The sequence below is a fragment of the Bos indicus x Bos taurus genome, chromosome 11 (genome assembly GCF_003369695.1).
Source record: "Bos indicus x Bos taurus breed Angus x Brahman F1 hybrid chromosome 11, Bos_hybrid_MaternalHap_v2.0, whole genome shotgun sequence".
Lineage (NCBI taxonomy): Eukaryota > Metazoa > Chordata > Mammalia > Artiodactyla > Bovidae > Bos > Bos indicus x Bos taurus.
In genome coordinates, this window is record NC_040086.1 from 74,078,589 (window position 1) to 74,106,549 (window position 27,961).

A 27,961-nucleotide genomic window follows, 5' to 3' on the forward strand; every position below is an offset into this window, starting at 1 on the left:
ACTGCCAGGGAGTCCCCTAGATAATTCTTATACAAAAATTGCTTTCTTTGTGATATGTACGGTACTTTGATTTACCTCCCAAGTAGTGTTAGTTCTATCTTCTTGATTCTCATAGCATTCTTCATATCCTTTTATTATAGTTCATTGTTCATATTTGAATGAATAAATATATGGATGAAAGAAAGAATGAGTGAATAGATGGGGAACAGGTGTGGAGAATTTATATACCCTGTAAATTTCATCTTACTGCAGGAACTATAAAGAAGTAGGTATTTTGCTCTAATCATTCTTGCATGGAACTGACCTTGATCTCCTTGCAAATCAGATGTGGAAAGAACATTTTCCCCAACTAATCAGCAAGTTTAGAGAGTTCCCTTTTATGTATGTAGCACGTGAAGTGGAGGAGGCACTGGAGAAAGATTATATGACATGCCTTCAGGAACTTGATGATCTTGCTTTTGAATGTCAGACCTTCAGTCAAATCGATACTAATCAACATGATTCAAAGTATAGTTGAGAAACCCAAGGCTTTCTCTTCATTCCAATAAAAAGCCTTTAGAATTCAATGGGAAGTAAACCTTTATCTCTAAAAGTGTACATACAAGCAGAAGAAAAATTACAGAAGGTCCATATTACAAAGGATAGTTTTGTCTAAGATCCATAGCTCTGATGCCTGTAGGGTTTCAGGGAAGTAGTTTGAAACCGCTTTTTGCCTTCTTACCAGTTTCTCTTCTGTATATGTTTTCAATTCAGTATTAATCTTCTCCATGCCTCCCTTGCTTTTTTATTTTTTTCCGTATCTCAACCATCTTATTCATTTACGCAGTTTATTTGTTTAGCAAATATAGTTATTGAGCATTCTCTCTGGGAGATCTGGTTTAGGCAGTAAGCATAGAGGTAAATAAAAAAAGGTCTTTGTCCATAACAAGTGAAACAGGCAAACGTGAAATTGGGATACAGTATGATTAAGTTACCGTGGGATGAACAGGTGTTATGAGCATACCTAAGAGATGATGACTGACTGCCTGAGGACAGAAATCTTCCAAGGAAGAGGTGACATACGAGTTGGGGGTTGAAGAATGAGAAGTGTGGTGAATGTGACAGAGGGGAACAGCTTTTTAACAGAGGAATAGGAGAGTGAAAAAAGCCCCTCTGATAAAGGAAAGGTTGGTATAGTTAGGACATCTGAATCTAGGGGACGTGTCTAGCGGTGAATGTGATAAAGTAGATTGGGGTGGGATTTTGAAGGGTGCCGTATTTCATTCTATGAAGTTTGGACTTTAACTTGTGATCAGTAGGGGAGTTTAAGCAGGAGAAGGGCATTAGTGGTTGTTGTCGGGGTGGGGTGGGAACTAGCAGCTCTGTGGAAGTCAGGAAGACCATTTTAGGAGGTTCATGCCCTGATTCATGTAATGACCCACTTACTAAGTCACAATTTCCCAGGGATAGGCCTGGGAATCTTAGAACTAGAAAGTATCCGAGGTGATAGAATCAGGCAAATTGGGATGCTTAAAAACAAAGCATTGGACATAAGAAAGGTGTTGTCTGGGACCAGTTTTGCTACTGACTAGCTATATGAGCTCATGGAAGTCTTCTCGTTTTTTCGTCTTGCAAATTGAGGGTTTTACACTAATTACTGTAATTGTTTCCTTCTATAATTCTGTGCTTTTAAACAAGTCCAACCTTAATTGAACTACTTTTTACTTATAATGGCTATAATTTTTTTTCCTTCTGTATCTTATTGACCCTTTGAAGAAGACGGATTGCCTACTCCTATTCAAGTATTTCTGCTTTTCTCTGCTTTAGTATGAATATATATTTCCCACATACTCCAAATGGTGTTTGGATTATGTTAAACTGAAGCAGTGGTTTTTGCATTATGTCTGTTATCTGCCACACATTTTCTTGGTTTCTAAAAAGGAAACAATGCCAGTTCTCCACTTACTATGAGCAGGAAAATCTGCACGTAAATATTCTGAAACCATTGATAATTAACACAGTGTTCAAATTATATGATAGATGCAAACTGCCAAGATTGCCCATCATTACATGTTATCCGTTTTGAAGAGTAGAGAGTGATGTTTATTGGATGCTGACTTCAGTCATACATGCCTGAAGCAGACATCAGGCCTGTAACTGGGGAGACGCTGATCACCCTTTCTTCCTCTCAAAGGGTTATACCAAGAGGGAAGAAATAATAAGCATTCCCTAGTTTATGCATGTGATTGATGTAGGCCTGAGTGTTAGAAGGCGTCTCTGGCTGGCTTGTTTTTCTTCTTTCTTTTATTGTAAATGTAGCAAGAATGAGTTGATCTGGTACTTGCAGGAACCTGTGACCCACCCAGCATTAATTATTATACCCATTTAAGAGAGGAAAAGGCAGATGAAGTCCATGGAAAGTTCATGGACTTTAGAACTAAACAGGTTTCATCACTTACTGGCTACATCTCTTAACTGAATTTTGGCAAGTAATTTAATCATCCCATTTCTTCATGTGTGAAATGGGCACAGTATCATCTGTCCTGCAGGGATGTTGTGAGGTTTGCCAGTATTATCAAAGGTGCCTAGCTTTGTCTGGCTGGCACCTAGTAAAGAAACTCCTATGTGTGAGGCTCCTTGTACAGAACCTGAAATATTTTAGATTCTCAATGACTATTGAGCATGAGAAATAGATAATAAAGTATACTGAATTTGTAGTAAGCATTTAGTAAATGGTAACTATTATGATTACAAAAAGTAAAACTGTTGATTTTTTATAAATGCTGGAGAGGGTGTGGAGAAAAGGGAACCCTCTTGCACTGTTGTTGGGAATGCAAACTAGTACAGTCACTATGGAGAACAGTGTGGAGATTCCTTAAAAAACTGGAAATAGAACTGCCATGTGACCCAGCAATCCCACTGCTGGGCATACACACTGAGGAAACCAGAATCGAAAGAGTCATGTGTACCCTAGTGTTCATCGCAGCACTGTTTATAATAGCCAGGACATGGAAGCAACCTAGATGCCCATCAGCAGATGAATGGATAAGAAAGCTGTGGTACATATACACAATGGAGTATTACTCAGACATTAAAAAGAATACATTTGAATCAGTTCTAATGAGGTGGATGAAACTGGAGCCTATTATACAGAGTGAAGTAAGCCAGAAAGAAAAGCACCAATACAGTATACTAACGCATGTATATGGAATTTAGAAAGAAGGTAACGATAACCCTGTATGCGAGACAGCAAAGAGACACAGATGTATTGAACAGTCTTTTGGACTCTGTGGGAGAGGGCGAGGTCGGGATGATATGGGAGAATGGCATTGAGATATGTAAAATATCATATGTGAAACGAATCACCAGTCCCGGTTTGATGCATGATACAGGGTGCTTGGGGCTGGTGCACTGGGATGACCCAGAGGGAGGGGATGGGGAGGGAGGTGGGAGGGGGGGTTCAGGGTGGGGAACACATGTACACTCATGGCGGATTCAAGTCAATGTATGGCAAAACCAATACAATATTGTAAAATAAATAATTAAAAATAAAAAATAAAAGCATACACAAGATTTTAAAAAATCAAATGTATTTGTTGCATTTTTCAAAGTTTTAATTACTATTTCTCTGCAAATATAGATTATGCAGTAATTATTCTACAGCAGGTCAGAGAGAATTAGTATAAACCTAACAAATATGAAATAGTAGGCTTTAGAAGCTTAATGATTCTGTGGATGGACCTAGAGAATATTATACTAAGTGAAGTCAGTCAGGCAGAGAAAGGCAAACACTGTATGATATCACTTATATGTGGAATCTAAAAAAATAACACAAATAAATCTATATACAAAACAAATAGACTCACAGACACAGAAAGCAAACTTTCAGTTACCAAAGTGGAAAGGGAGGAGGTAGGGATAAATCAGGAGTATGGGATTAACAGATATAAACTGCTATACATAAAAAAGATAAGCAGCAAGGATTTAGTGTATATATATGTTCAATATCTTATAATAAACTATTAAAAGAAAATAATCTGAAATATATATACACACATATATAACTTTAAAAGATGTCATCTGAACAATCTATATATAGTTGGGCAAACATATTTTGTATTAAAATTCCTGAATATAGCATATATAAAGTTAAAAAAAAAAGCTTATTGGTTCCAGCAAATGATGCCACTGTATTCAGATTTTACCACAGTCAATCAGATATTATATACATACATATAATAATGTGATACCTGCATGCACAGGTGGTTAACCCCCATGTACCAGGTGAAGAATATTCTGTAATACCAGTACCTTTCGCTTCCCTAAGGGGATTTGCCTGCCCTCCTTGCCCTTCACATTATTTGATTCACTTTTTGGTTTTATTTCAGGATTATACTTGTGATTATTGAGCATCTGTTATATTCAGAGTACATGATGACTTGCCAGATGTCCTAGATAGATGATCTATAAACTTTTACACCTAGATCTAACTGATTAAGGCTTCATGGCTATGGGATCCTATACCTTCTTTGTCTTTTGTAAGCCTGTGCTTTTCCTTCAAGCTGTCTTTGGTAATGCACACATTTTTATGCAGTTATAAAATGCATCGTAGGTAATGCTTTTGGAGGATTTCTGCCACATATAAAAATTTTCTCACAGAGACTTAATAAAAATAGGGGCCCTAGCTACTGTGTATCTATCAATAGTTTCTTTGCAAGATTTGGCTTATTTTGGTTTAACATTACTTGTGATAATTTAAAATTGGGGAAGTGAAAGTGTTCTACTTATTTGTAGAATTTCTATATCTGGAGATGTTGTAGTCAAAACTTGATTTATGAAACTTCCTTCTGTGTTGACTTTATTTAGCTCCTGACACCACGCTTCATCCAGTCACAAACTATAATTCTGGGAGTCCATGGTCTCATATCTCATAGAAGTTCTATCTATTGTAAACACTTTGTTGGTCCTCTGGTTTATTCCCGCTCCTCCCTTCCCCTCTCTTCCTGCTGCAGCCTTTTCTTCACAATTGACTGTCTTAAGTGAAATAGGACTCTATCCCTCCTTAAAACCTGTTAAGACTTGTCAGACATAGGTTCAAGTCCAAAATTCTTAACTTTACAGCTATAACTAATTCTTACTCACCTGTGAAGCTCAACACAGTACCTCCTTTAGGAGTTCTTGACCACCCCACCACAGTTTAGATAATCTTTTTCTGTATGGTAAGCAACTCCAAACCTAGAGTTCACATTACCTTTGAGAAAAGAGGGAAGAAAACCAACTTGTACATGAGTAAAGTTTCCTCCTACCTAAAAAGATTAAAGGTTCCAAGTTCCATTGCAGTGAAGCATACTAGCATCTAGAGAAAAAGAGTGTGCACTCTGAGAGGGAGGATGGTATATCGTGGCAACATACAGAAAAGTTAGGAGTCAGAAGACTAAAACTCATTGCATATTAATAAACTGGATTTTATATACCATTGTTTTGTTAGTGTGACTGCCTTTGTGGTTATACAGGTACTGTCATCTTTCCCTTGAGCACCATGCATTCACTGGGCTATGGTGCCTTGTAACACTTCTTGGCAGCTAGTCAACCAGCTCCTCTGGGGACACCTTCCACCACGATGCACACCTCTTTTTGCCTTCTTTATTCAGATGGCTTGTGCAAACATTTTTCCTCAGGCTTCTAAAAATACTAATATTTGAATGATTTGGTTAGATAGATGAGTTACTGAGCAGTCTTAATAAAGTAGTGTTTTCCTACAATGTTATAAACCATGGTTTTAATTAAGTGCATTACTGAATTTGCTAGGTCTTCACTCGCCCTAATTGGTCCTGCCCTCAAGATTTCCTGGAACAAATTTTGAATTTATTTGTAATAAGATGATGAATTCAGGGTTCAAAGTTATATTGTATTCTTCCTTCCTGGACACCCAGGAAACCATTTTTAAGTCATTTTAAAAACACCCACAATGTGTCAGGCAGTGTACTGGGTTATGTTTAACACTTAAAAAATAAAAACTCATGCCAATTATTTTTACAGATGAGAAATCTGAGACTCTGTAAGATTAAATAACTCGTGATCACAGCTAGAAAAATAAAGTTGAGATTTGAACCCAGAGCTGTTAATTTCCAAATTCCCTTCTCTTCCTAGTGCAGAATATTTCCTTAGTACATTTGTTATGTATAAATAAACATACATGTTTTAATAGTTACTTTTAGTCCATTTTTATAAACCTGTAGAGCTGAATTAAACAGCTATGCTACATATATTTTGGATATTTTTCTTGCTCGAGGTTTTTTTTTTTTGTTTTTTTGGGGGTTTATTTTTTGAAGGAGAAGAGTATTATGACTTCCCATGTTATTGTACACTTAATTTATAGAGTTGACTTCTCCGGAATAAATTCTTGGCTGGTTGTAGCAACCCTCCTCTTTCGCAAATTAGTTTCTACAAAATTGGTTTAATGCCAAAGGTTCTTTATTCAGTATTTACCATTAAATATGACTGATTTTCTGTTAAATGGTTTTATTTTAAAGGCAGCACCGTTACCCAACAAAATCTTCTGCTCTTCCCCAGATGTAAATTCTGCCTGTTCAGCAGCAGCCGAAGCTCTGCACTGTTTTCTGGTGGAAGTGTGAGCTGAAGGGGCCAGGCATTCCTGGTGCTTAGCAGGTGTGCTAAGCTGTGATCTGCCCTTGCTGTATTATTAATGGCACCATGTTTTCATGTTGCAGATGGCTGAGCGTTAGCAAGGAAAATTCAGGACCATGATGGCTCAGTTTCCCACAGCAATGAATGGTAAGTAGCTTCATGCTTGTGGTGAGATAAAGTGGTTATGAGATTTTGGTAGAAGTTATAAAATATTCATTTAGATATTTTCCCTTAAATTTATAAATGCAAAATTTCAAGTATTCTTGTTTAAAGAATTTAGATAGTTTATATCAAAACACTGCGTGTGTCTTCTATTAGAATATTATGCAGTAAATCCCAAAGCTCAATATAAGCATGGTCTGCAGTGTCATCTGGAGTGTGTGCTTGCCTTTGAGCAGTTAAGAGTAACCTAAACATCCATTGTGTTTAAAGCATAAAACTGGAAGACAGAAAGCATAGTGCCATAAGTGGAGAATATTAAAGATGTTTTTGATAGCATGAGATGATTGTAAAGTGATTAAACCAGTAAAGATTCATTTATTAATATACACATAAAATTAGTTTGTTTTCCCTTTTATAAAGGGTTATGTGTATACCTATACACACAGTTTCTTAATAGGAAACATTTTAGAGGACATGTTTAGGTTATTTCAATAATAAAAAGTTTTCAAGGTTTTTTTTCTGATTCAAGTTTTGTTTCTCAGATATATATTACTCACCTTTAGTAGGTATTTTTTACTGTGTGTATCATTTATGATTGAGAAAATGCATTATGTTTTTAAATTACTAAGGTAATCAAAGATGCTGAGTTCTTAATTATGAGGTAGATTTTATTAGCTAATTATAAATATAAGAAAATAAAGAGTCCAGTCAATAATTCTTTTAACATTAGAACTGAAAACTGTAATTGAAAAGAACACTAGGGGAAAAAAGAGGGAAAAGCCACCAATAATTCCACAGCCTTCACATAGGATTGTGTTAATGTTACCAATTGATCAATTCCTTTTTTTTTTTTAGTGTTTTCAATCATAGGGCCAAATCAGTACATTGTTAATAAAGAAAATATATGTTGTGTATCTTAAGACTCCGGATTGCTCTTGTGACATTTAGAAAAGTTTTAGAAAAATGAATTATTTTCATAAAAAGTAAAGATAAATTTTAATATGTGGTAGGATGCTGTCATTTAAGGATGGACTTGAGATAAGGGTTTTGTTGTTTTGTTTTTTGCCTTTTCAGATGTGAGCATTGCTCCTTCTCTGGAAATGGTATGGGATTATAAAGATTATTTGATGCCATGGACCATTTCTTAAAATGAATTTTTTTTCCTTAATGAGTGTTAAATGTAAGTTTAGAATGAGAGTAATAATTGTGGTAATAATGTGCTCTACTCAAATCTGAGAATTTCTATGCCACATACTAAGGAATTTGCTGTAAATACATTGTTTAGTTATAAACTTCAACCTACATGTTAAGCAGGCTTATAAATAAAATGAGCATAGTAGAAATCATTGTAGACCTGGTCTTTCTTCATTGTTTTTTTCCATTCTCTGAACATTTACAGATCACTTTGTAGCTTATTCCATTATATGTAAAATATTGGAAACAAACAATATGTTCAATAATAGCAATGAAAAGAGATTATTTGAATAATTGTCTAAAATGTTGGACAAATAATTTAGGAATGCTCAGTTGCTGAAGTCATGTCCTACTCTTTGTGACCCATGGACTGTAGCCTGACTTTCTCCTCTGTCCAAGGGATTATCCAGGCAAGAAAATTGGAGTGGATTGCCATTTCCATCTCCAATTTAGGAATAGTATATAAGAATAAAGATAGTAATTTTTTAAACTTCTGAAGAGGTGATAGCTAATGCAGACTGTAGTACCTTCCTACTTACTTTATAAAGTAACTGAAGATTGAAGATAATCTTATATATATCTGAGTCCAGTTCAGGGTTTAAAATCTTATTGAAAGAAGCATCCATGTATAGCACAAACCTTCAAGAGCAGTGTTTTCTCCTTCAATACATTCTCAGTTATAGATTGGGTTAAACTTTTTTGATGCCCAGTAATGGAATTCCAGTTGAACTATTCCAAATCCTGAAAGATGATGCTATGAAAGTGCTGCACTCAATACGTGAGCAAATTTGGAAAACTCAGCAGTGGCCACAGGACTGGAAAAGGTCAGTTTTCATTCCAGTCCCAAAGAAAGGCAATGCCAAAGAATGCTCAAACTACCACACAATTGCACTCATCTCACACGCTAGTAAAGTAATGCTCAAAATTCTCCAAGCCAGGCTTCAGCAATATGTGAACCGTGAACTTCCTGATGTTCAAGCTGGTTTTAGAAAAGGCAGAGGAACAAGACATCAAATTGCCAACATCTGCTGGATCATGGAAAAAGCAAGAGAGTTCCAGAAAAACATGTATTTCTGCTTTATTGACTATGCCAAAGCCTTTGACTGTGTGGATCACAATAAACTGTGGACAATTCTGAAAGAGATGGGAATACCAGACCACCTGATCTGCCTCTTGAGAAATTTGTATGCAGGTCATGAAGCAACACTTAGAAGTGGACATGGAAAAACAGACTGGTTCCAAATAGGAAAAGGAGTCCGTCAAGGCTGTATATTGTCACCCTGTTTATTTAACTTATATGCAGAGTACATCATAAGAAACGCTGGACTGGAAGAAACACAAACTGGAATCAAGATTGTGGGGAGAAATATCAATAACCTCAGATATGCAGATGACACCACCCTTATGGCAGAAAGTGAAGAGGAACTCAAAAGCCTCTTGATGAAAATGAAAGTGGAGAGTGAAAAAGTTGACTTAAAGCTCAACATTCAGAAAATGAAGATCATGGCATCCGGTCCCACCACTTCATGGGAAATAGATGGGGAAACAGTGGAAACAGTGTCAGACTTTATTTTTCTGGGCTCCAAAATCACTGCAGATGGTGACTGCAGCCATGAAATTAAAAGACACTTACTCCTTGGAAGGAAAGTTATGACCAACCTAGATAGCATATTGAAAAGCAGAGACATTACTTTGCCAACAAAGGTTCGTCTAATCAAGGCTATGGTTTTTCCTGTGGTCATGTATGGATGTGAGAGTTGGACTGTGAAGAAGGCAGAGCGCCGAAGAATTGATGCTTTTGAACTGTGGTGTTGGAGAAGACTCTTGAGAGTCCCTTGGACTGCAAGGAGATCCAACCAGTCCATTCTGAAGGAGATCAGCCCTGGGATTTCTTTGGAAGGAATGATGCTGAAGCTGAAACTCCAGTACTTTGGCCACCTCATGTGAAGAGTTGACTCATTGGAAAAGACTCTGATGCTGGGAGGGATTGGGGGCAGGAGGAGAAGGGGACGACAGAGAATGAGATGGCTGGATGGCATCGCTGACTCGATGGACATGAGTCTGAGTGAACTCCGGGAGTTGGTGCTGGACAGGGAGGCCTGGCGTGCTGCGATTCATGGGGTCGCAAAGAGTCGGACACGACTGAGCGACTGATCTGATCTGAATATTGGAACTTGTCTCTAACTGCCCTCCCTGGACCAAGCTGTTTGTCTAAATATTTCTGACATAGTGCTCAAATTTTGCCCTGTCTACTTTATCATCCTGAGACTAACCACAGACTTTTAAGACTTTTTTGGTTCTTAGAGCTGTATTGTCTAATACAGTAGCCATTAAGTACATGTGACTATTTAAATTTAAATTAATAATAATTAAGTAAAATTAAAAAATCCAGTTCTTCAGTCACACTGCCAAGTGTGCTCAGAACCACATGTGCTCGGCTAGTGGCTACCGTATTGGACAGTGCAGATACGTCTCAGAAAGCTCTGTTGAGTGGGTATTCTTTCTTTTTGTGCTTACCATTTGCTTACAGAACTAAAAGATCATTGCATCATATTTTTACCACTTACAATTTTATTTCTGGTGTCTTCTGCATGAGCAGAGTCATCCTTGCCAAAACTGTTTTAGTCATGGTAGGTTTGTTTTCTGCTTTTCAGAAATTTAATGAAATTATAAATACAGAGGGCATGATACATGAGCCATAAGGTGATAGGCAAGAGGCCACTTTGGATACATGTTGCTGCCAGTTGGTATCATAGTATACCATGGCTTGTTTCAACCTCAAAACTGTAGAGGTACTAAAGGCTGGTTATGTGAGTATGACATTCTGGAGCCCATGACAGTGGTTCTGTCTAAAACCTGGAAGAGAGAAGGAAGAAGGAGAGAAAAGAAACAGCTAGTAACTTAGGAGGGAAAAAAAATACCATTTTTATTTTTAGAACCTTTTATTTTATTACCTTTTAGAATTTTAGAGCTCTTTACTCTTTCTGTAACTAAGAAATTTTTGTTGAACATTGGGCCTGTAGAATCAGCTCTAGTGTGAGACTGCATATGTAACAACCCAGGCATTTATTACTCAAGTCCCTACAGTTAGGCTTTTGTTCTATCTAGACCAGTATTCCATTTGTGTTTTAGAGATTTAACTTAGTACTGGATCAGTGTGTATCATTTGATTATTATTTTGAAATGAACAAATATACCAATGAAGACTGTTTCTGATATCATTTAATTTTTACAGTGTACAGGTGGGATGTAACCCATCTGAATCATGTATGCTGAGAACTGTGTGTTAGAATATTGCTCTGCCACTACCCAGCTTTGTGGCTTAACCACGTGGAACTTATTTATGTGTGTATATGTACATACGCATATGTATGTATACATAGATGTAAAACAGGAATGACAGTACTTATTGCATGGGGTCTAGCATATAGCTGATGTTCTGTAAACGTGTTTTTCCTTCTATATAGACTATAAGAATATATTTGTCAGAGCCAGTAGATGAGACTAAGCAACAGAAATCTTTATGAAAATACCACTTTCTCAATTTAGTGATGAGTTGGGGGAATTGGATAGGATTTTAATATATTTCTAAAGTAATCATCAGAGAATGTAAAAGGTTTTAGGTTTTTAAGGAAATAATTGGAAACATCAACTCCAAAACTTAGATTTTCCTGCCTTTCTGTAACACTTATGAATAAATATAGATTAAGATATGCTTTACTTGAAGTTCAAAGTAATAAGTTGTTCACTCTTTAGAAGGTTCTTTTAGTATATATTCTAAATAAGAAAGCTAGAATTGGGTCAACTATTTCAAAATTGGCTTTGAATTACATGTATTTCATAGCTTTAGTGTCCAGATTTGAATATTATTTGAATACTACTTAAAAATTATTCCTTCTCATTTGACTTAGAATATTTTTATTCTGTTCAGTTCAGTCCTTCAGTTGTGTCCGACTCTTTACGACCCCATGAATCACAGCACGCCAGGCCTCCCTGTCCATCACCATCTCCCGGAGTTCACTCAAACTCATGTCCATCGAGTCAGTCATGCCATCCAGCCACCTCATCTTCTGTCATCCCCTTTTCCTCCTGCCCCTAATCCCTCCCAGCACCAGAGTCTTTTCCAATGAGTCAACTCTTCACATGAGGTGGCCAAAGTACTGGAGTTTCAGCTCTAGCATCATTCCTTCCAAAGAACACCCAGGGCTGATCTCCTTTAGAATAGACTGGTTGGATCTCCTTGCAGTCCAAGGGACTCTCAAGAGTCTTCTCCAACACCACAGTTCAAAAGCATCAGTTCTTCGGCACTCAGCTTTCTTCATAGTCCAACTTTCACATCCATACATGACTACTGGAAAAACCATAGCCTTGACTAGATGGACCTTTTTTGGCAAAGTAATGTTTCTGCTTTTCAATATGCTATCTAGGTTGGTCATAACTTTTCTTCCAAGGAGCAAGCGTCTTTTAATTTCATGGCTGCAGTCACCATCTGTAGTGATTTTGGAGCCCAGAAAAATAAAGTCTGACACTGTTTCCACTGTTTCCCCATCTATTTCCCATGAAGTGATGGGACCAGATGCCATGATCTTCGTTTTCTGAATGTTGAGCTTTAAGCCAACTTTTTCACTCTCCTCTTTCACTTTCATCAAGAGGCTTTTGAGTTCCTCTTCACTTACTGGCATAAGGGTGGTGTCATCTGCATATCTGAGGTTATTGATATTTCTCCCCGCAATCTTGATTCCAGCTTGTGCTTCTTCCAGCCCAGTGTTTCTCATGATGTATTCTGCATATAAGTTAAATAAGCAGGGTGACAATATACAGCCTTGACGTACTCCTTTTCCTATTTGGAACCAGTCTGTTGTTCCATGTCCAGTTCTAACTGTTGCTTCCTGACCTGCATACAGGTTTCTCAAGAGACAGGTCAGGTGGTCTGGTATTCCCATCTCTTTTGTTCTGTTAGTAACATTAATCATGACAATATTTAATCATGATTGTTGTGTATGACTGTCTTGGCTTGTGGAGCCCCTTTGAGTATTAGAAAATCTCTGAGCTCATTTAAGACATTTATTTTATTCTTCTTTATACCATTGTTGCCCCATAAATGTTAGTTGCATGAATGTATATAAAGTATCAAAATTTCTGGTTGGAGTCATGCGGAACTAAGCAGTAAGCATTACCAGATAGATTGAGTTGACCACTGTGAAGCCAGGTACCAAAGAAAGGTGAAAGTACCATGTGATGAGACTGACACCACTACCCTTCTGCTGCAGCAGACCTCTCTGTAGTCTGAGGGTAGCGGACTGTCTCTGCCTGGGGATGTACACTGAAGTATGTTAGAGCCGCTCAAACTTCCCCAACCAGACTGTTCAAATTTAAAATAGTCTTAAGGTTTCTGACTAAAAAGCATCACATTCAGTATTTTTCTGGCAAGAATACCTTTATCACAAAAAGAGCCTATGAAAGGTTTTAACGCTCTGCCTTCTGCCTAATTATGCCATTCCCTGGGATTGGATTGAGTGAGTGAAAGTCACTCAGTCACGTCCAACTCTTTGTGACCCATGGACTATATAGTCCATGGAATTCTCCAGGCCAGAATACTGGAGTGGGTAGCCGTTCCCTTCTCCAGGGGATCTTCCTCACCCAAGGATTGAACCCAGGTCTCCCACATTGCAGGCGGATTCTTTACCACATTCTGAGCCACAAGGGAAGGCCTGGGATTGAGTAAGGAAACTAATTTATTGAGTACATGTCATGTGATAGGCATGTGTTTGATGTGTTATATTTTTGTTTTGAGTTGGATTTATTGAGGTATACTCCACCCTTTTTTCTTTATAGTTTGATGAGTTTTGACGAGTGTATACAGTTGTTTCCAGGAATGTATATCACTGAAATATAGGTGCCCAGTATAATTTTAAACACTAGATGGATTTGATCTAATATTTCTTAGCCCCAAATGACTGTTTTTTTTTTTTTTAATCTATAAATATCTTCTCGTAAAGACAAGGTTTAAGATTGTAGTTAAACAGGGAATTTGCCGGTGTCCCAGTGGTTAGAACTCGGCACTTTTACTTTGGTGGTCCAGGTTCAATCCCTGGTTGGGGAACTGAGATCCTGCAAGCCTGAGGAAACAGCTTTGTAAAGCAGATTTTTATGGACTGTAGTCAGCAAACATGTGTGAGTTTACATGCCTAAACATATTTGGTTTCTTATTGGTAGAAACTCAGTAAACTGGAAGGGTAATCAGAAGTGAAGTATAGATGACTGTCAACCATGCTGAATTGTTTGTTGTTCTGTTGCTAAATTATGTCCAACTCTTTGCAACCACATGCACTGCAGCATCCCAGGCTCCTCTGTCCTCCACTGTCTCCCAGAGTTTGCTCAAATTCATGTCCTTTGAGTCAGTGACGCTTTCTCATCTCATCCTCTGCCGTCCCTTTCTCCTTTGCCTTCAGTCTTTCCCAGCATATTGTCTTTTCCAGTGAGTTGGTGCTTCTTGAATATATAGCTTTAAAGACCTCCTCAGAGGGCCAGTATAGCTATATGTGAAGGATTGACACCAGAAAGATTTGTAAATGAATTTGTCTTTTTCCAAATCATGATCTTGCCTCTCTGACTTTTTTTTACTCCTTCTAATTTTTTCAGGTATTTATTCCTCAGTCAATTTTAAGTGTGTGTGCTCTGTAATACTCTGCTGGTTCTGAGGATAGAAAGATAAACACACAAAGCTCTTGTCCTCCAAGGACTCATTGTGTGGTAGAACAGATGGATAGAAAACAATTACAGAACCTTTGTAAGTGCCCTGTAGAAGCATGGTGAAGTCCCTTGAGAACCTAGAGGAGGAAGCAATTAATTTGACCTGCAGGTGTCAGAGACCTCCTGGAAGAAATGACCCATGCCCTGGACCTTGAAAGGTAAAGTTTGAAATGGAAGAGGGTTATATGAATGGCAGTCCAAGTAAAGGGAACATGTCACAGGATGAGAAAGACAAATGTTATATATTGATATATGGGGTTTGTAAGAATTTCCTTTTGTGAGATACAGATATAGTACCAACCTCCTCGTGGTCCTCAGTTTTTGTTTTGAATACAGAGAAGTCCATACTCCTGGGACTCAGGTGTTCAGGGTCTGCCTAAGACTGAGAGTGGATCAGTCAAAGCCATCTGGTGGGAGATGGCAGACTCAGAGTTACATACAGTGTAAGGTGCTTCCAGCAGTTTAGGAGAACCTCACCAGGGCATCCTCCTTGGGGAAGAAGACTGCCCGGCCAGCTCTGAAAGAGAAAAAGTCATGCTTCTCCCTTCTGGTGCCTCTGGGATCTAAGGTATTTCTCTCCAGGGCTTGGGGCTTGGGGAGAGCTTGGGGCTCTCCACTGCCACAAGATTTAAGTGTCCTGTTTTGCTTTAGCTTCACTGTTTTCTAATGATCCAGAATGGTTAGGTGCAAGAGGGACAGGGACGTTTTTGTAAACCCTAACCAGAATTAGTTTCGAATCCTTTAGGTTTCTGTTCAGCCGAGCTGCCACCTGAAGGATGTACCAACAGCCTGTCCACAGTTGTTTCTAGGAGAAATAGAGATGCATCATGTCCAAGAACCATCAGGGTAGAATCCTCAACTTTCACATTAAGACTTGTATTCACCTGTGACCCCCTCCCCCAACCCCTTTAGTCCTGATCATTAGCCAGCAAACAGCCAAGGGACAACGATGATCCCTTTCTCAGGACAGGACATTCAGTGGCCAAACTATCTTACTTTAAGGAGTGTGAACCAGGAGGAGATTATGAAAGTGGACTCAGACTCGATCAGTGCATTGTGAACAGTTTTTTCTGATAAATGATTCATTAGCATCAGAGCGCTGATAGACCAGAAAGCTAAAATCATGATACAGGTTTGTTTTAAGGGCCACGCTAGTATGGACATAGCAGGCTGATTGGTAACCTAAAAAGTGTCAACACCAGTAACCCTAGAGAGCAATCAAAAGTTTGATGTAGTCCATCTGCCAAGAGCCAAAAAGAGAACAATGCCCTGTGTAATGAGACCCCCTCCCCAGACAGGAATCCTTAACTCTGGCATGCACTGGTATCCTCTGCCTCAGAAACAGAGTCAGACTTCCATCAGAATCTTGATTTCAGTCTAAGTTAGAGAATGGGCCCTGGCCATCAGTAGTGACCCAGACTATTCAATTAGCAATTAAAATTTGTTTCCATCTTGCAGCCCCAAAGAGGGTATCTTTAATCTGTCAGTTGTAATTTTCCAGGTGGCAAATCAAACAGCTGGGCCATTGGCAACATTCCAAGTATCTGAGTTCTGTCCACTGAAGAAAATGTGTCTCGCTTTGGTTCTGCTTAGCTCTGAGGCTGAAGAGTCATGGAAGCCCAGTGGACGCTGTCAGAATTCCAGCTGTTGTGACCCATAAGTGAACTAGGCTGAGGCATTTCAGGGAATTTCATTGAACCAGTAGCTTTGCTTCAGACAGTAGAGTAGGAATAAAGTTTCCCCTTAGCGAATTTGCTGCCACTTTTTCATGTAAAGCCTGGCCTTTGGGGCCAGGCTGTCTTCTGTTCTTGAATATACCATTCTGTTTGACAAGCAAGGCTTCTGAGGGTCCTTCTCACCTTGTTAGTTGTGGAGTTTGTGTTTAGTCCCTAAATGGAACTATCAGGCCAGAGAGTCACTGGGCCTGCATAGGTCAAGCATTCAGACCCAGAGTAGGCTACTTCCCTTTGCCAAAGCTTCCACTTGGCAGAATCTTCAGTAACAAAGATTTGTGCTGTTTCCAGTGCCCAGAGTCTAATTTGTTGGGGTTTACCAGCTAGCCCTGCTGGTGGAAGTATTTAGTTTAGCTAGTACTAGTATGCTGCTGCTGCTGCTCCTAAGTCACTTCAGTCGTGTCCGACTCTGTGCGACCCCATAGACGGCAGCCTACCAGGCTCCCCCGTCCCTGGGATTCTCCAGGCAAGAACACTGGAATGGGTTGCCATTTCCTCCATTGCATGAAAGTGAAAAGTGAAAGTGAAGTCACTCAGTCATGTCCAACTCTTCGAGACCCCATGGACTGCATGCAGCCTACCAGGCTCCTCCACCCATGGGATTTTCCAGGCAAGAGTACTGGAGTGGGGTGCCATTGCCTTCTCCGAGTAGTAGTATACCTGTCCTAATTTATGTGTTTTGACAAAAATACTCTGGTTATGTAAATTGTTAACTTAGTAGAAATTGGGTGCAGGCTCCATACTATCTTTGCAACTTTCCTATAAGTCTAAAAGGATTTCAAATAAGAAGGTTACTTTAAAATGTATCAGAGGACACTCCATAACTTCCAGGGTAAAGGTCAGCTAAGGATGCTATTTAAGACCCTTTAAAGCTAGTCCTTCCTACCTCTTTCTTAACCTCTTTCCCACACTCACGTGGTGCTTTAGCTATCAGTCTACTCAGGGGAGTGTCTGGAACATGCCTTGACTCCTCATGCTCTGACCTTGTTTTGTGAAATATCCTTATCCCTCCTCTTCACATGGCAAAATTCAAGCCAAGCTTCAAGGCTCTGCCTCAGTCTTACCTTTCCTGTTAGCTCATCACTGATGCTTCTCAGTCAGGATTAGCACAGCTTTTTGTATATGTTTCTGTTTTAGGATGCCTCACAGGTTAACACTGTAAGTGCTGATAGTCATTTTCTAGAGTAAGATTTCCTTAAGGATGGAACAATACTTTATTCATCTTTTTATTTCCAGTATTTAGCTTGTTGCTCATTTCCAGTGAGTGGTACACAGCAGTTGTTCAAGTAGATGTTAATTGGGTAATGAGTGAAAAGCGTCAGGACCATACTTGGTATGGTTATGAATAGAGCTTTCTTCTTTGTGTCACTCCAGTATTAGGACTGTCATTAAAGGAGCATTTGTGATTCATGTTTACATTCTGGAATTGTATTTAAGCATTCTCATATATGCAGTATAAAATCTTTGTCTTCATTTATGTTTTAGGAGGGCCAAACATGTGGGCTATTACCTCCGAAGAACGGACTAAACATGACAAGCAGTTTGATAACCTCAAACCTTCGGGAGGTTACATAACAGGTTTGTGTTCTTATTTTATTTGTGATTATATGCTCCTTTTCATGAAATATCTTATAATTAGTTTTAATTTGACTGCCATCAATTTGTACTATTTAATGATAAGTTCCATGGTGGTTCAGATGGTAAAGAATCGGCCTGTGATGGAGGAGACCTGGGTTCGACCCCTGAGTCAGGAGGATCCCCTGGAGAAGGGAATGGCTACCCACTCCAGTGTTCTTGCCTTGAGAATTCCATGGACAGAGGAGCCTGGCGGGCTACAGTCAACGGGGTTGACAGAGTTGGACACGACTGAGTGCGGTCATGTATGGATCTGAGAGTTAGACCATAAAGAAGGCTGAGCTCCAAAGACTGATACTCTTGAATTGTGGTGCTGGAGAAGATTCTTGATAGTTCCTTGGACAACAAAGAGATCAAACCAGTCAATCATAAAGGAAATTAACCCTGAATATTCATTGGAAGGACTGATGCTGAAGCTGAAGCTCCAGTACTTTGGCCAACTAATGCAAAGAACAGACTTATTGGAAAAGACCCTGATGCTGGGGAAGACTGAAGGCAAAAGAAGAGGGGGGCAGAGGATGAGATGGTTAGATAGCATCACCAACTCAACGGACATGAGTTTGAGCAAACTCCCCAAGATAGTGGAGGACAGAGGAGTGTGGTGTACTATAGTCCATCAAGTCACAAAGAGTCAGACACAACTTAGCAACTGAACAATAAATACCAGGGCTTGGAAACCTTTAGGTCTGACTTCGGAATCCATCCTCTCAACAATTATCAGTTCAGTTCAGTTGCTCAGTCGTGTCTGACTCTTTGCAACCCCATGAACCACAGCACGCCAGGCCTCCTTGTCCATCACCAACTCTCGGAGTTTACACAAACTCACGTCCATTGAGTTGGTGATGCCATCTCATCCTCTGTTGTCCTCTTCTCCTCCTGCCTGCAATCTTTCACAACATCAGGGTCTTTTCAAATGAGTCGGCTCTTCGCATCAGGTGGCCAAAATATTGGAGTTTCAGCTTCAACATCAGTCCTTCCAGGGAACACCCAGGACTGATCTCCTTTAGGATGCACTGGTTGGATCTCCTTGCAGTCCAAGGGCCTCTCAAGAGTCTTTCCAACACCACAGTTCAGAAGCATCAATTCTTCTGCACTCAGCTTTCTTTGTAGTCCAACTCTCACATCCATATATGACCACTGGAAAAACCATAGCCTTGACTAGATGGACCTTTGTTGACAAAGTAATATCTCTGCTTTTGAATATGCTGTCTAGGTTGGTCATAACTTTCCTTCCAAGGAGTAAGTGTCTTTTAATTTCATGGCTGCAATCACCATCTGCAGTGATTTTGGAGCCCAGAAAAATAAAGTCAGCCACTGTTTCCACTCTTTCCCCATCTATTTCCCATGAAGTGATGGGACCAGATGCCATGATCTTCGTTTTCTGAATGTTGAGCTTTAAGCCAACTTTTTCACTCTCCTCTTTCACTTTCATCAAGAGTCTCTTTAGTTCTTATTCACTTTCTGCCATAAGGGTGGTGTCAACTGCATATGTGAGGTTACTGATATTCTCCTGGCAACCTTGATTCCAGCTTGTGCTTCTTCATCCAGCCCAGTGTTTCTCATGATGTACTCTGCATATAAGTTAAATAAGCAGGATGACAATACACAGCCTTGATGTACTCTTTTTCCTATTTGGAACCAGTCTGTTGTTCCATGTCCAGTTCTAACTGTTGCTTCCTGACCTGCATACAGGTTTCTCAAGAGGCAGGTCAGATTCAGAATTTTCCACAGTTTATTGTGATCCACACAGTCAAAGACTTTGGCATGGTCAATATAGCAGAAATAGATAGTTTTCTGGAACTCTCTTGCTTTTTCGATGATCCAGTGGATGTTGGCAATTTGATCTCTGGTTCCTCTGTCTTTTCTGAAACCAGCTTGAACATCTGAAAGTTCATGGTTCACGTATTGCTAAAGCCTGGTTTGGAGAATTTTGAGCATTACTTTACTAGTGTGTGAGATAAGTGAAATTGTGCGGTAGTTTGAGCATTCTTTGGCATTGCCTTTCTTTGGGATTGGAATGAAAACTGGCCTTTTCCAGTCATGTGGCCACTGCTGAGTTTTCCAAATTTGCTCACGTATTGAGTGCAGCACTTTCACAGCATCATCTTTCAGGATTTGAAATAGCTCAACTGGAATTCTATCACCTCCCCTAGCTTTGTTTGTAGTGATGTTTCCTCAGGCCCACTTGACTTCATATTCCAGGATGTCTGGCTGTAGGTGAGTGATCACACCATCGTGATTATCTGGGTCAACCATTATAGTTTAATGTTATTTGTACTTCTGTAATAATAACTATCTTAACTTTTCTCCCGGTAGGGATTTGATTACCCTGCTTACAAGGTAAAATTTGGTCTGTTACTGTCTGTTGAATGCTGGCAGAATACCCGGAATTCCTAAGTCAGAGACACAGGACACTCTTTGTAATAGCACAGCTGGCAGCCTGAGCATTGGCACATTTCTCTCCGTTTCCCTTGTCCCCTGGTTCACATAGGGGCCATGCGGAGAGCCCAGAAGGATGCTGTACTTGCCATGGTTGTGTTAAAGAAGAGGAACACTCAGCCTCACGGAACCCACCATGTTTTAGCAAGCAAAAAGCAAACTTGTTCTCTGTCCCAGTGGAAAACATTACCTCCTCCCTTAAAACTGCTCACAGCAAAACCAATTCTGAGAATTGATCCAGGCAGAGAGCTGTTAGGACCTTACATTCCTGGCCTACACGGCAAGAGATACAGGATTGTCAGATACCCATGAGGAGTACCTTCCCCAAACCTGGTGTTTTTTTATTTAGAACTCTTCTGGGGAATAGTGCTTTTAGCTATAAATTTTACAAGATAGGATTATTATCAAGTAAGACCCCAATTATGAGGGAAAACTAAGATGAATAATGTGATTTTCTTTAATAATTGGAATTAAAATAAATCAATAGAATTGTTACTAGTGGCCATTTTTGTTATTCAGAGACATCAAAGTAATTCCATTTACTAATACATTGTTTGATTATTTTGTTTTTATTGCCTTCAGGTGATCAAGCCCGTACCTTTTTCTTACAGTCAGGCCTGCCGGCTCCCGTTTTAGCTGAAATATGGTAAAATGTGTTCTTTTGTAGATGAACTTAACTTTTTAATACTTAGTGTTAACATAAAGTTGTTTTTACCTGTAGTCTGTTGTTAATAAGTAAGAGTATTCAGCTTTTTAGAAAATAAATTTTAGTGAGTAAATGACTGAAAATCAACTGGGGTTTTGTTCTGTAGGACAAAGTTCTAATTTCCTTAGAATTTGTAAAGAAAGGAGATGTATACATTTCTGTTGAAAAACACTTCTTTGTAATTTGGCAAGAGTTTCCACCTTCATTATGTTATTTTGTAGTTATTTATTTCATCATAATTTAAGCCTCAGATTAGCTCACCCTTCCCTTGTTCCTACCTTAAAGAAATGGTTCTCTATAATATCTAAGGTTTTGGTTTTCTAATGTATTTACAGTAAACATCAACCCCTATTCCACCTTTCTCTCCAGTGCAGAGGGCCAGGCACTTAGCAGGCATTTGGTAAATATTGAACAAATTGTTTAGAATGATTTTACTCTTGTATAGTTTCTTAACATTTGCACCAGTGGAATTCATCCCAAAGGTATCTAGAGTCTATATAGACTCATAGTATTTTATTAGATACTATCTTTGGTCAGTATTATTGTACAGGTTTTAGCTTTTTGTTATACACTCACATTTAATTAAGCGATTATCTACGTGTAAATGCGATGTCATTTACAAAAGTAATGCTGATTCTGTGTACCAATCCATCGGCCTCATTGTCCTTTTAGGGCTTTATCAGACCTGAACAAGGATGGGAAGATGGATCAACAAGAGTTCTCCATAGCGATGAAACTCATCAAACTAAAGCTTCAAGGCCAACAGTTGCCAGTGGTTCTTCCTCCTATTATGAAACAGCCTCCTATGTTCTCTCCATTAATTTCTGCTCGTTTTGGTATGTGTTTCTTAATTTAGTTCAATATATTTGATAGTTAAACTTGATTCCTAGGCATAATGTTTGAGAATCAGAAAAGGATTTGTTGGTGTAAAATGACCGTCCTCGGACTCCCAAGTTAACTTTCATGTCTGAGATTAGAAATGTTAAGGTCGCTGTCATAGCTTGGGAGTCCATGTGTCCCAGTTTCCCAGGGCCAGTGTGATTTATGCCTGTTGTTCTGGCATCTAATCTGGTTTGTGCTCCCTTTCATAATTCCCAGTTGGATGATAGATTATATGATCCTGCTAGTCATCTGCTAAGTCACTTCAGTCGTGTCCGAGTTTGTGCGACCCCATAGACGGCAGCCCACCAGGCTCCCCCATCCCTGGGATTCTCCAGGCAAGAACACTGGAGTGGGTTGCCATTTCCTTCTCTGATGCATGAAAGTGAAAAGTGAAAGTGAAGTCGCTCAGTCGTGTCCGACTCTTAGCAACCCCATGGACTGCAGCCTACCAGGCTTCTCCGTCCATGGGATTTTCCAGGCAAGAGTACTGGAGTGGGGTGCCATTGCCTTCTCCACCTGCTAGTCATAGCTGATCCTAAATACTATTCTCATTTAGTTTCCTCTATACTTTGTATGTATAACAAAAAATATGAACAATTTAAGTTCAAAATGGTTTAATTTGGGGAGTAATTTTAAATTTGGGGAAGGAAATGGCAACCCACTCCAGTATTCTTGCCTGGAAGATCCCATGGACGGAGAAGCCTGGTAGGCTACAGTCCATGGGATCAAAAAGAGTCGGACACGACTGATAAATTATACATTAGTAGAAATTTCTTTAAAGGTTAATTTGCCAGACAAATTTAGGGCTAAAAGTTGGAAACTTTGTGCTAATTAATTTACATATTCATCTGAGATCACCAGTCTTCCATTAATTTTGATTAGCCATTTTCTTACTAATTATTCGTGAGGAACACTCATTGGAACATTCAAGTAGAATCTCTTTATATCAGAACCATGGTCTTCCACTCCATATGTTAGATCTTAAAATGCTAAATTCTTTCACTCTTGCACTGAATTCTAGAGATAAATACCAAATCATTGTGTAATCATATTAATATAGTATACTTTGTATTCTGCAGTTAGTAAACAAATGAGTCATCACTTTGTCCCTTTTAAAGAATTGTCCTTGAATCCATACGTGTGTTGCATATAAGAAAAATGAAACAGATGGCATGCTTTTTTTCCTGCACATAATGTATATGCATAAATGGGTCTCCTTAAGTATGTAGAATTTAGAACATCCTTTGCGGGGGAGGGAAGAGTTTGTGGAGTGTGTGTGTGTGTGTGTGTGTGTGTGTGTGTGAACTCAACAGCACTGTATTTATCATCGCTACAAAAAAACCCACATTCAATCAGGTGATACATACTCTCATTGAGGATACTAATGGGTAGTTGGAAAAGGCCTACTTAGTTTTATTCATGATACTAGAAAAGAATTTTAGCTTATAGACATTGCCTCAGTTCACACAGGTCAGAATATTGATATTAAAAGAAGTAGTTTAGGGCTTCGCTGGTGGCTCAGTGGTAAAGAATCTGCCTGTCAGTGCAGGAGGCACGGGTTCGATCCCTGAGCCAGGAAGATCCCACATGCCTTGGAGGAGCTAAGCCCGTGCACCGCAGCTCCTGGGTCTGTGCCCCGGAGCCCGTGAGCCGCAGCTCCTGAAACCGGGCACCTCCAGCCCTTGCTCGGCGACGAGAAGGCTCCTGCGACGAGAAGCCCTGCACCGCAGCTGGAGCCCCGCTCACCGCAACTAGAGAACGGCCTGAGCAGCAGGGAGACCCAGCCACAAATAAAAAAATTTAAAAAAAAATAAAATAAAATAAAAGAAGTAGTTTACCTCTTGCACTGCTGGATCCAGCTTGCTTTAATGAAGTTTTTAAATCCATTGATAGTTTGCCCACAGTGTTTCTGTAACATAGCAGCTGCTCACTGTACTGTAAACTTGTATTCTGTCCTGTGTTTTATAATTGGTTTACCAGCACCAGAAAATGTGTTCTGTTTTGTCCTTAGGAATGGGAAGCATGCCCAATCTGTCCATTCCTCAGTCATTGCCTCCAGTTGCACCCATAGCACCACCCTTGTCCTCGGCGACTTCAGGGACCACCCTCCCTTCCCTATTGATGGCTGCTCCCCTAGTGCCTTCCATTAGCACTTCATCATTACCAAATGGAACCGTCAGTCTCATTCAGCCTTTATCCATTCCTTATTCTTCTTCAAGTAAGTGCTTTGTGTCTAATGAGTCAGTATTTTTATGTGAAGAAACTGTTATATTTGCATCCCAATAGATACTTTGTGAAATTGTTTGATGTGAACCTTTTTCTTTTTTTTTTTAGCATTGCCTCATACGTCATCTTACAGTCTGATGATTGGAGGATTTGGTGGTGCTAATATACAGAAAGCCCAGTCTCTGATTGATTTAGGATCTAGTAGGTATGAATACTTAAAACTTCCAACTTTTTAGGCTTTCAATAAGAGCTTCCCAGGTGGCTCAGTGGTATAGAATTTGCCTAATTCACCTCCAGTGCAGGGGAGACAGGTTTTTGATACCTGAGTCAAGAAGATCCCCTGAAGAAAATGGCAACCCACTCCAGTGTTCTTGCCTGGGAAATCTCATGGACAGAGGAGCCTGGTGGGCTCCAGTCCATGGGGTTACAAAAGAGTTGGACGCAACTTGGTGACTGAACAACAAACAAAGGCGTATTTAACAAATGACTGTTTGTTTTTTAAACTTGGAGCTTATCCATTTTTTACTTTCTAATGGCCAAATGTAAATACTATAGGTAAATTTACTATTTGTAATTCACATAAAATAATTTTATGTTTAGAATTATTAACTGTCTGTGGTATTTTACTTCTGAAAAATTTCTTTTATGTAAAGTAAAAATATCCTGCTGTATTTTAATCAGTCAATTTTTTGCCCAAAGCTACATTTTTTTCCTTGCAAAAAATTTCTCAAAACATCTCATGATCATTACACATTATTTCTTGAGCAAAAACTACTAATTGAGTATCCTTTAAATTTCAGAAGGCCCAAAAGCGTCAATGTTCATTCATCATCACTCCTCCTATAAATCACAATAATACTCTTTAAAACAATGACCCAGAAAAACAATGTCTGTATCCTTGCTTAAACACTCACTGATTGTGTAACTTTGTTTTTCTTAACATCACTGAGCTGTAGTTTGCCCATATGAAAGATGGAGACAGTAATATCTTTTTAAGTTTGTCATGGGGATTAGACATAATATTTATAAAGGCCCTAGCACTGTGTGGGGCCTGCCGCACGATAGGTATTTGGTATATGGTAGTTCGAAACTTCATATGGTATTTACTTTCCTAAAATACCGTAAAGATAGATTGTTGTTTCAATATCATATACAAAACCAATTACTGTTATGTTATAGAAGGTAGGATTCTTATTGTCTCTGACTTATAAAGTTTAAATGTATTTTATGTAGTAACAAAAATTTTAAATAAATTTTGTTACAGCTCAACTTCCTCAACTGCTTCCCTCTCAGGGAATTCACCCAAGACTGGGACCTCAGAGTGGGCAGTTCCTCAGCCTTCAAGATTAAAATATCGGCAAAAATTTAATAGTCTTGACAAAAGCATGAGTGGATACCTCTCAGGTAAGTGGCATACAGTGCTTAAGAATGTGAGAAAGTTATGATTTTCTATGGACTTCTATTGAAGAACTTTTATTTGAAGTTGTATTTTGTAGCTCATTTAAAATTTTAACTTCCAAAAAAATAGCAGTCATTTGATAAATACAAATAACGGTTAAGTTATGTAAGAGTTCAAAGTTCTTATAATCAAGTTAAACACACAGATACACACCCAATGTTTTGAGAAGACGACCTCTCCCTTGAGAAAGTCAAACCTCATTTTCCTTGTCTTGCGACCAGAGTGTGATACTAAGCCTCAGCTGTCCTTCCAAACACCTCACGTGAACACTGTTCACCCTTTAATGCTCCGACCCATGTGTAGCTATAAAACTGAGATAACCTGAGATCCCCCTGGGACATCTGAGTCCATGCTGTAACAAACATCCAAATTCACTAATTGAGGGTGGTGAAGTGGACATAAACAGAGGGTACTAGGCAAGTAGAATTCTGGTCTTCTCACTGGCCCTCTTTCCTCACTCAGCAACGACTTAGAGTTTAGACAGAGTAGGTGTTTATAGTAGAGCTTTATCAGATGTTAGATCACTTATATGTGGAATCTAAAACGTGGCACAAGTGAACCTATCTACCAAATGGAAACAGACAGAGGCATAGAGAACAGACTCGTGGTTGCTGAGCAGGGGCGGGTAAGGAGAGGGATCGACTGGGAGTTTACGGTTTGTAGATGCAAACTACTACGTGGATAAACAACAAGGTCCTAATGTACTTCACATCTGTGTTCAGTATCCTGCGATAAGCCATAATGGAAAAGGATACTGAAAAAGAATGAATATATGTATATAACTGAGTCACTTTGCTGTACAGCAGAGGTTGACATTGTAAAAAACACTGTAAAAGAATCTTCCTTTTAACGTAAAAAAAACCTCCACAAATCTCACATCTTGTATGAAGTGTATTGAGGAGTATTGTTAATTAATTGAGTGAGGCTGTAAGCTATTTCCAGTGTATTTCCTGTATGTGGTTTCTATTAAAAAAGAATGGAAAAGATTTTAAAGTTATATAATATAAACATTTGATGCTTGTCACAATATGTGGTATATTTGAGTCTGTTCCATATAGAATATGTTGCTTTGATTATCCAAATCTTTGTGTTTAAAGTTGAGTGAAGCCATGGATTTAGCAGCATCTGTGCTGGCTTTAGTGCAAGTGATTGCTGAGGAAGAGCCGGCAGTTGTGTGCCTTCTGTGTGGGGTTGTACGGATGCCGCTTGACTCAGGCTGGACGCAGGGTAGGGCTGACTCTTCGGGCGCTTGTGGCTTATGCGCCTGAGAGTGGGAGGCGTGGTACCTGCTCTACCAACCAGGAGGCCCTCACCAGAGAAGCCTCCGATTCATCACGGCCAAAAAGCCCCAGACAGGCTCACCACGAGTGAGTGTTCCTCTGAAGCCAAGAGGGATTTCCTGTTCTGAAATATTTTCATTGAAGATCAGGAGCCTGTTACGGAAACACGTTTTTGTTTTGTCTCACTGGAAGAGAGAAAAGAAGTTGAACAGTTTACCATACATAGTAAGCATTTAATGAACGTTAGCTGTCTTTATTATCAGATGCTCTCATATAAGTAGGCCCCCATTGCAGCTAAGATAGAGGAAAACTTTGGGTTACAATTTTATTCATCACTTTCACAAACATTTATTAAGCATCTAGGTACTAGGCATGAGTTATGCATTAATGGACACAGCAGTCAAGGCTTTTGTCTTCATAGAACTTAGCATAATAGGCGAAACAGATAAACAGGTAAACAAGCAAATAAATGTTTCATTACAGATTATGTTACGAGATATAAAGGATAGAAGCAGGAAATATATTGAAGGGTAGAATGGACAGAGAAGGCCTTTCTGAGAAGGTGACATTAAATTTTGACTTCACAGGTGAGAAGGGCCTAGACATAAAATGATGTAGAACTGTAGGACTCGATGTTGCACCTGGTTGTACAGGACAGGGAGGGTTAAGAGGAGACTCTGATTTCTGGCTTGAGCTACTGGATGGCCTTTGATACCATTCACAGAGAAGATTGGGGTGAAGATGAGGAAGAGAAGCCTAGTTGGGGATTGAAAGAGTAGTTTGGTATGTACTTAGTTTGATATGCTTGTGAAATACATAAATTTTTCAACTGGATATAGACATCTAAACTTAAAGGAGAGGCTTG

The 27,961-nt window shown here is 39.2% G+C and overlaps 1 protein-coding gene across 8 annotated transcripts in view; it reads left to right on the forward strand.

The window, feature by feature from the left end:
- Window positions 1-27,961, forward strand: part of ITSN2 (intersectin 2) — a 126,244-nt gene that overhangs the window by 21,881 nt on the left and 76,402 nt on the right. For 6 of the 8 annotated variants that reach the window (XM_027555941.1, XM_027555948.1, XM_027555947.1 and 3 more), the window contains exons 2-8: window positions 6,711-6,774; window positions 17,955-18,047; window positions 21,126-21,189; window positions 21,922-22,085; window positions 24,143-24,349; window positions 24,466-24,562; window positions 25,622-25,761. In XM_027555941.1, coding sequence (XP_027411742.1) covers window positions 6,744-6,774; window positions 17,955-18,047; window positions 21,126-21,189; window positions 21,922-22,085; window positions 24,143-24,349; window positions 24,466-24,562; window positions 25,622-25,761 — 796 coding nt within the window. In that variant the 5' untranslated portion in view covers window positions 6,711-6,743. Of the gene's footprint in view, window positions 1-6,710; window positions 6,775-7,863; window positions 7,893-14,630; window positions 14,895-17,954; window positions 18,048-21,125; window positions 21,190-21,921; window positions 22,086-24,142; window positions 24,350-24,465; window positions 24,563-25,621; window positions 25,762-27,961 lie in introns of those variants that run through there. The other 2 variants (XM_027555946.1, XM_027555945.1) reach the window with 2 other exon arrangements.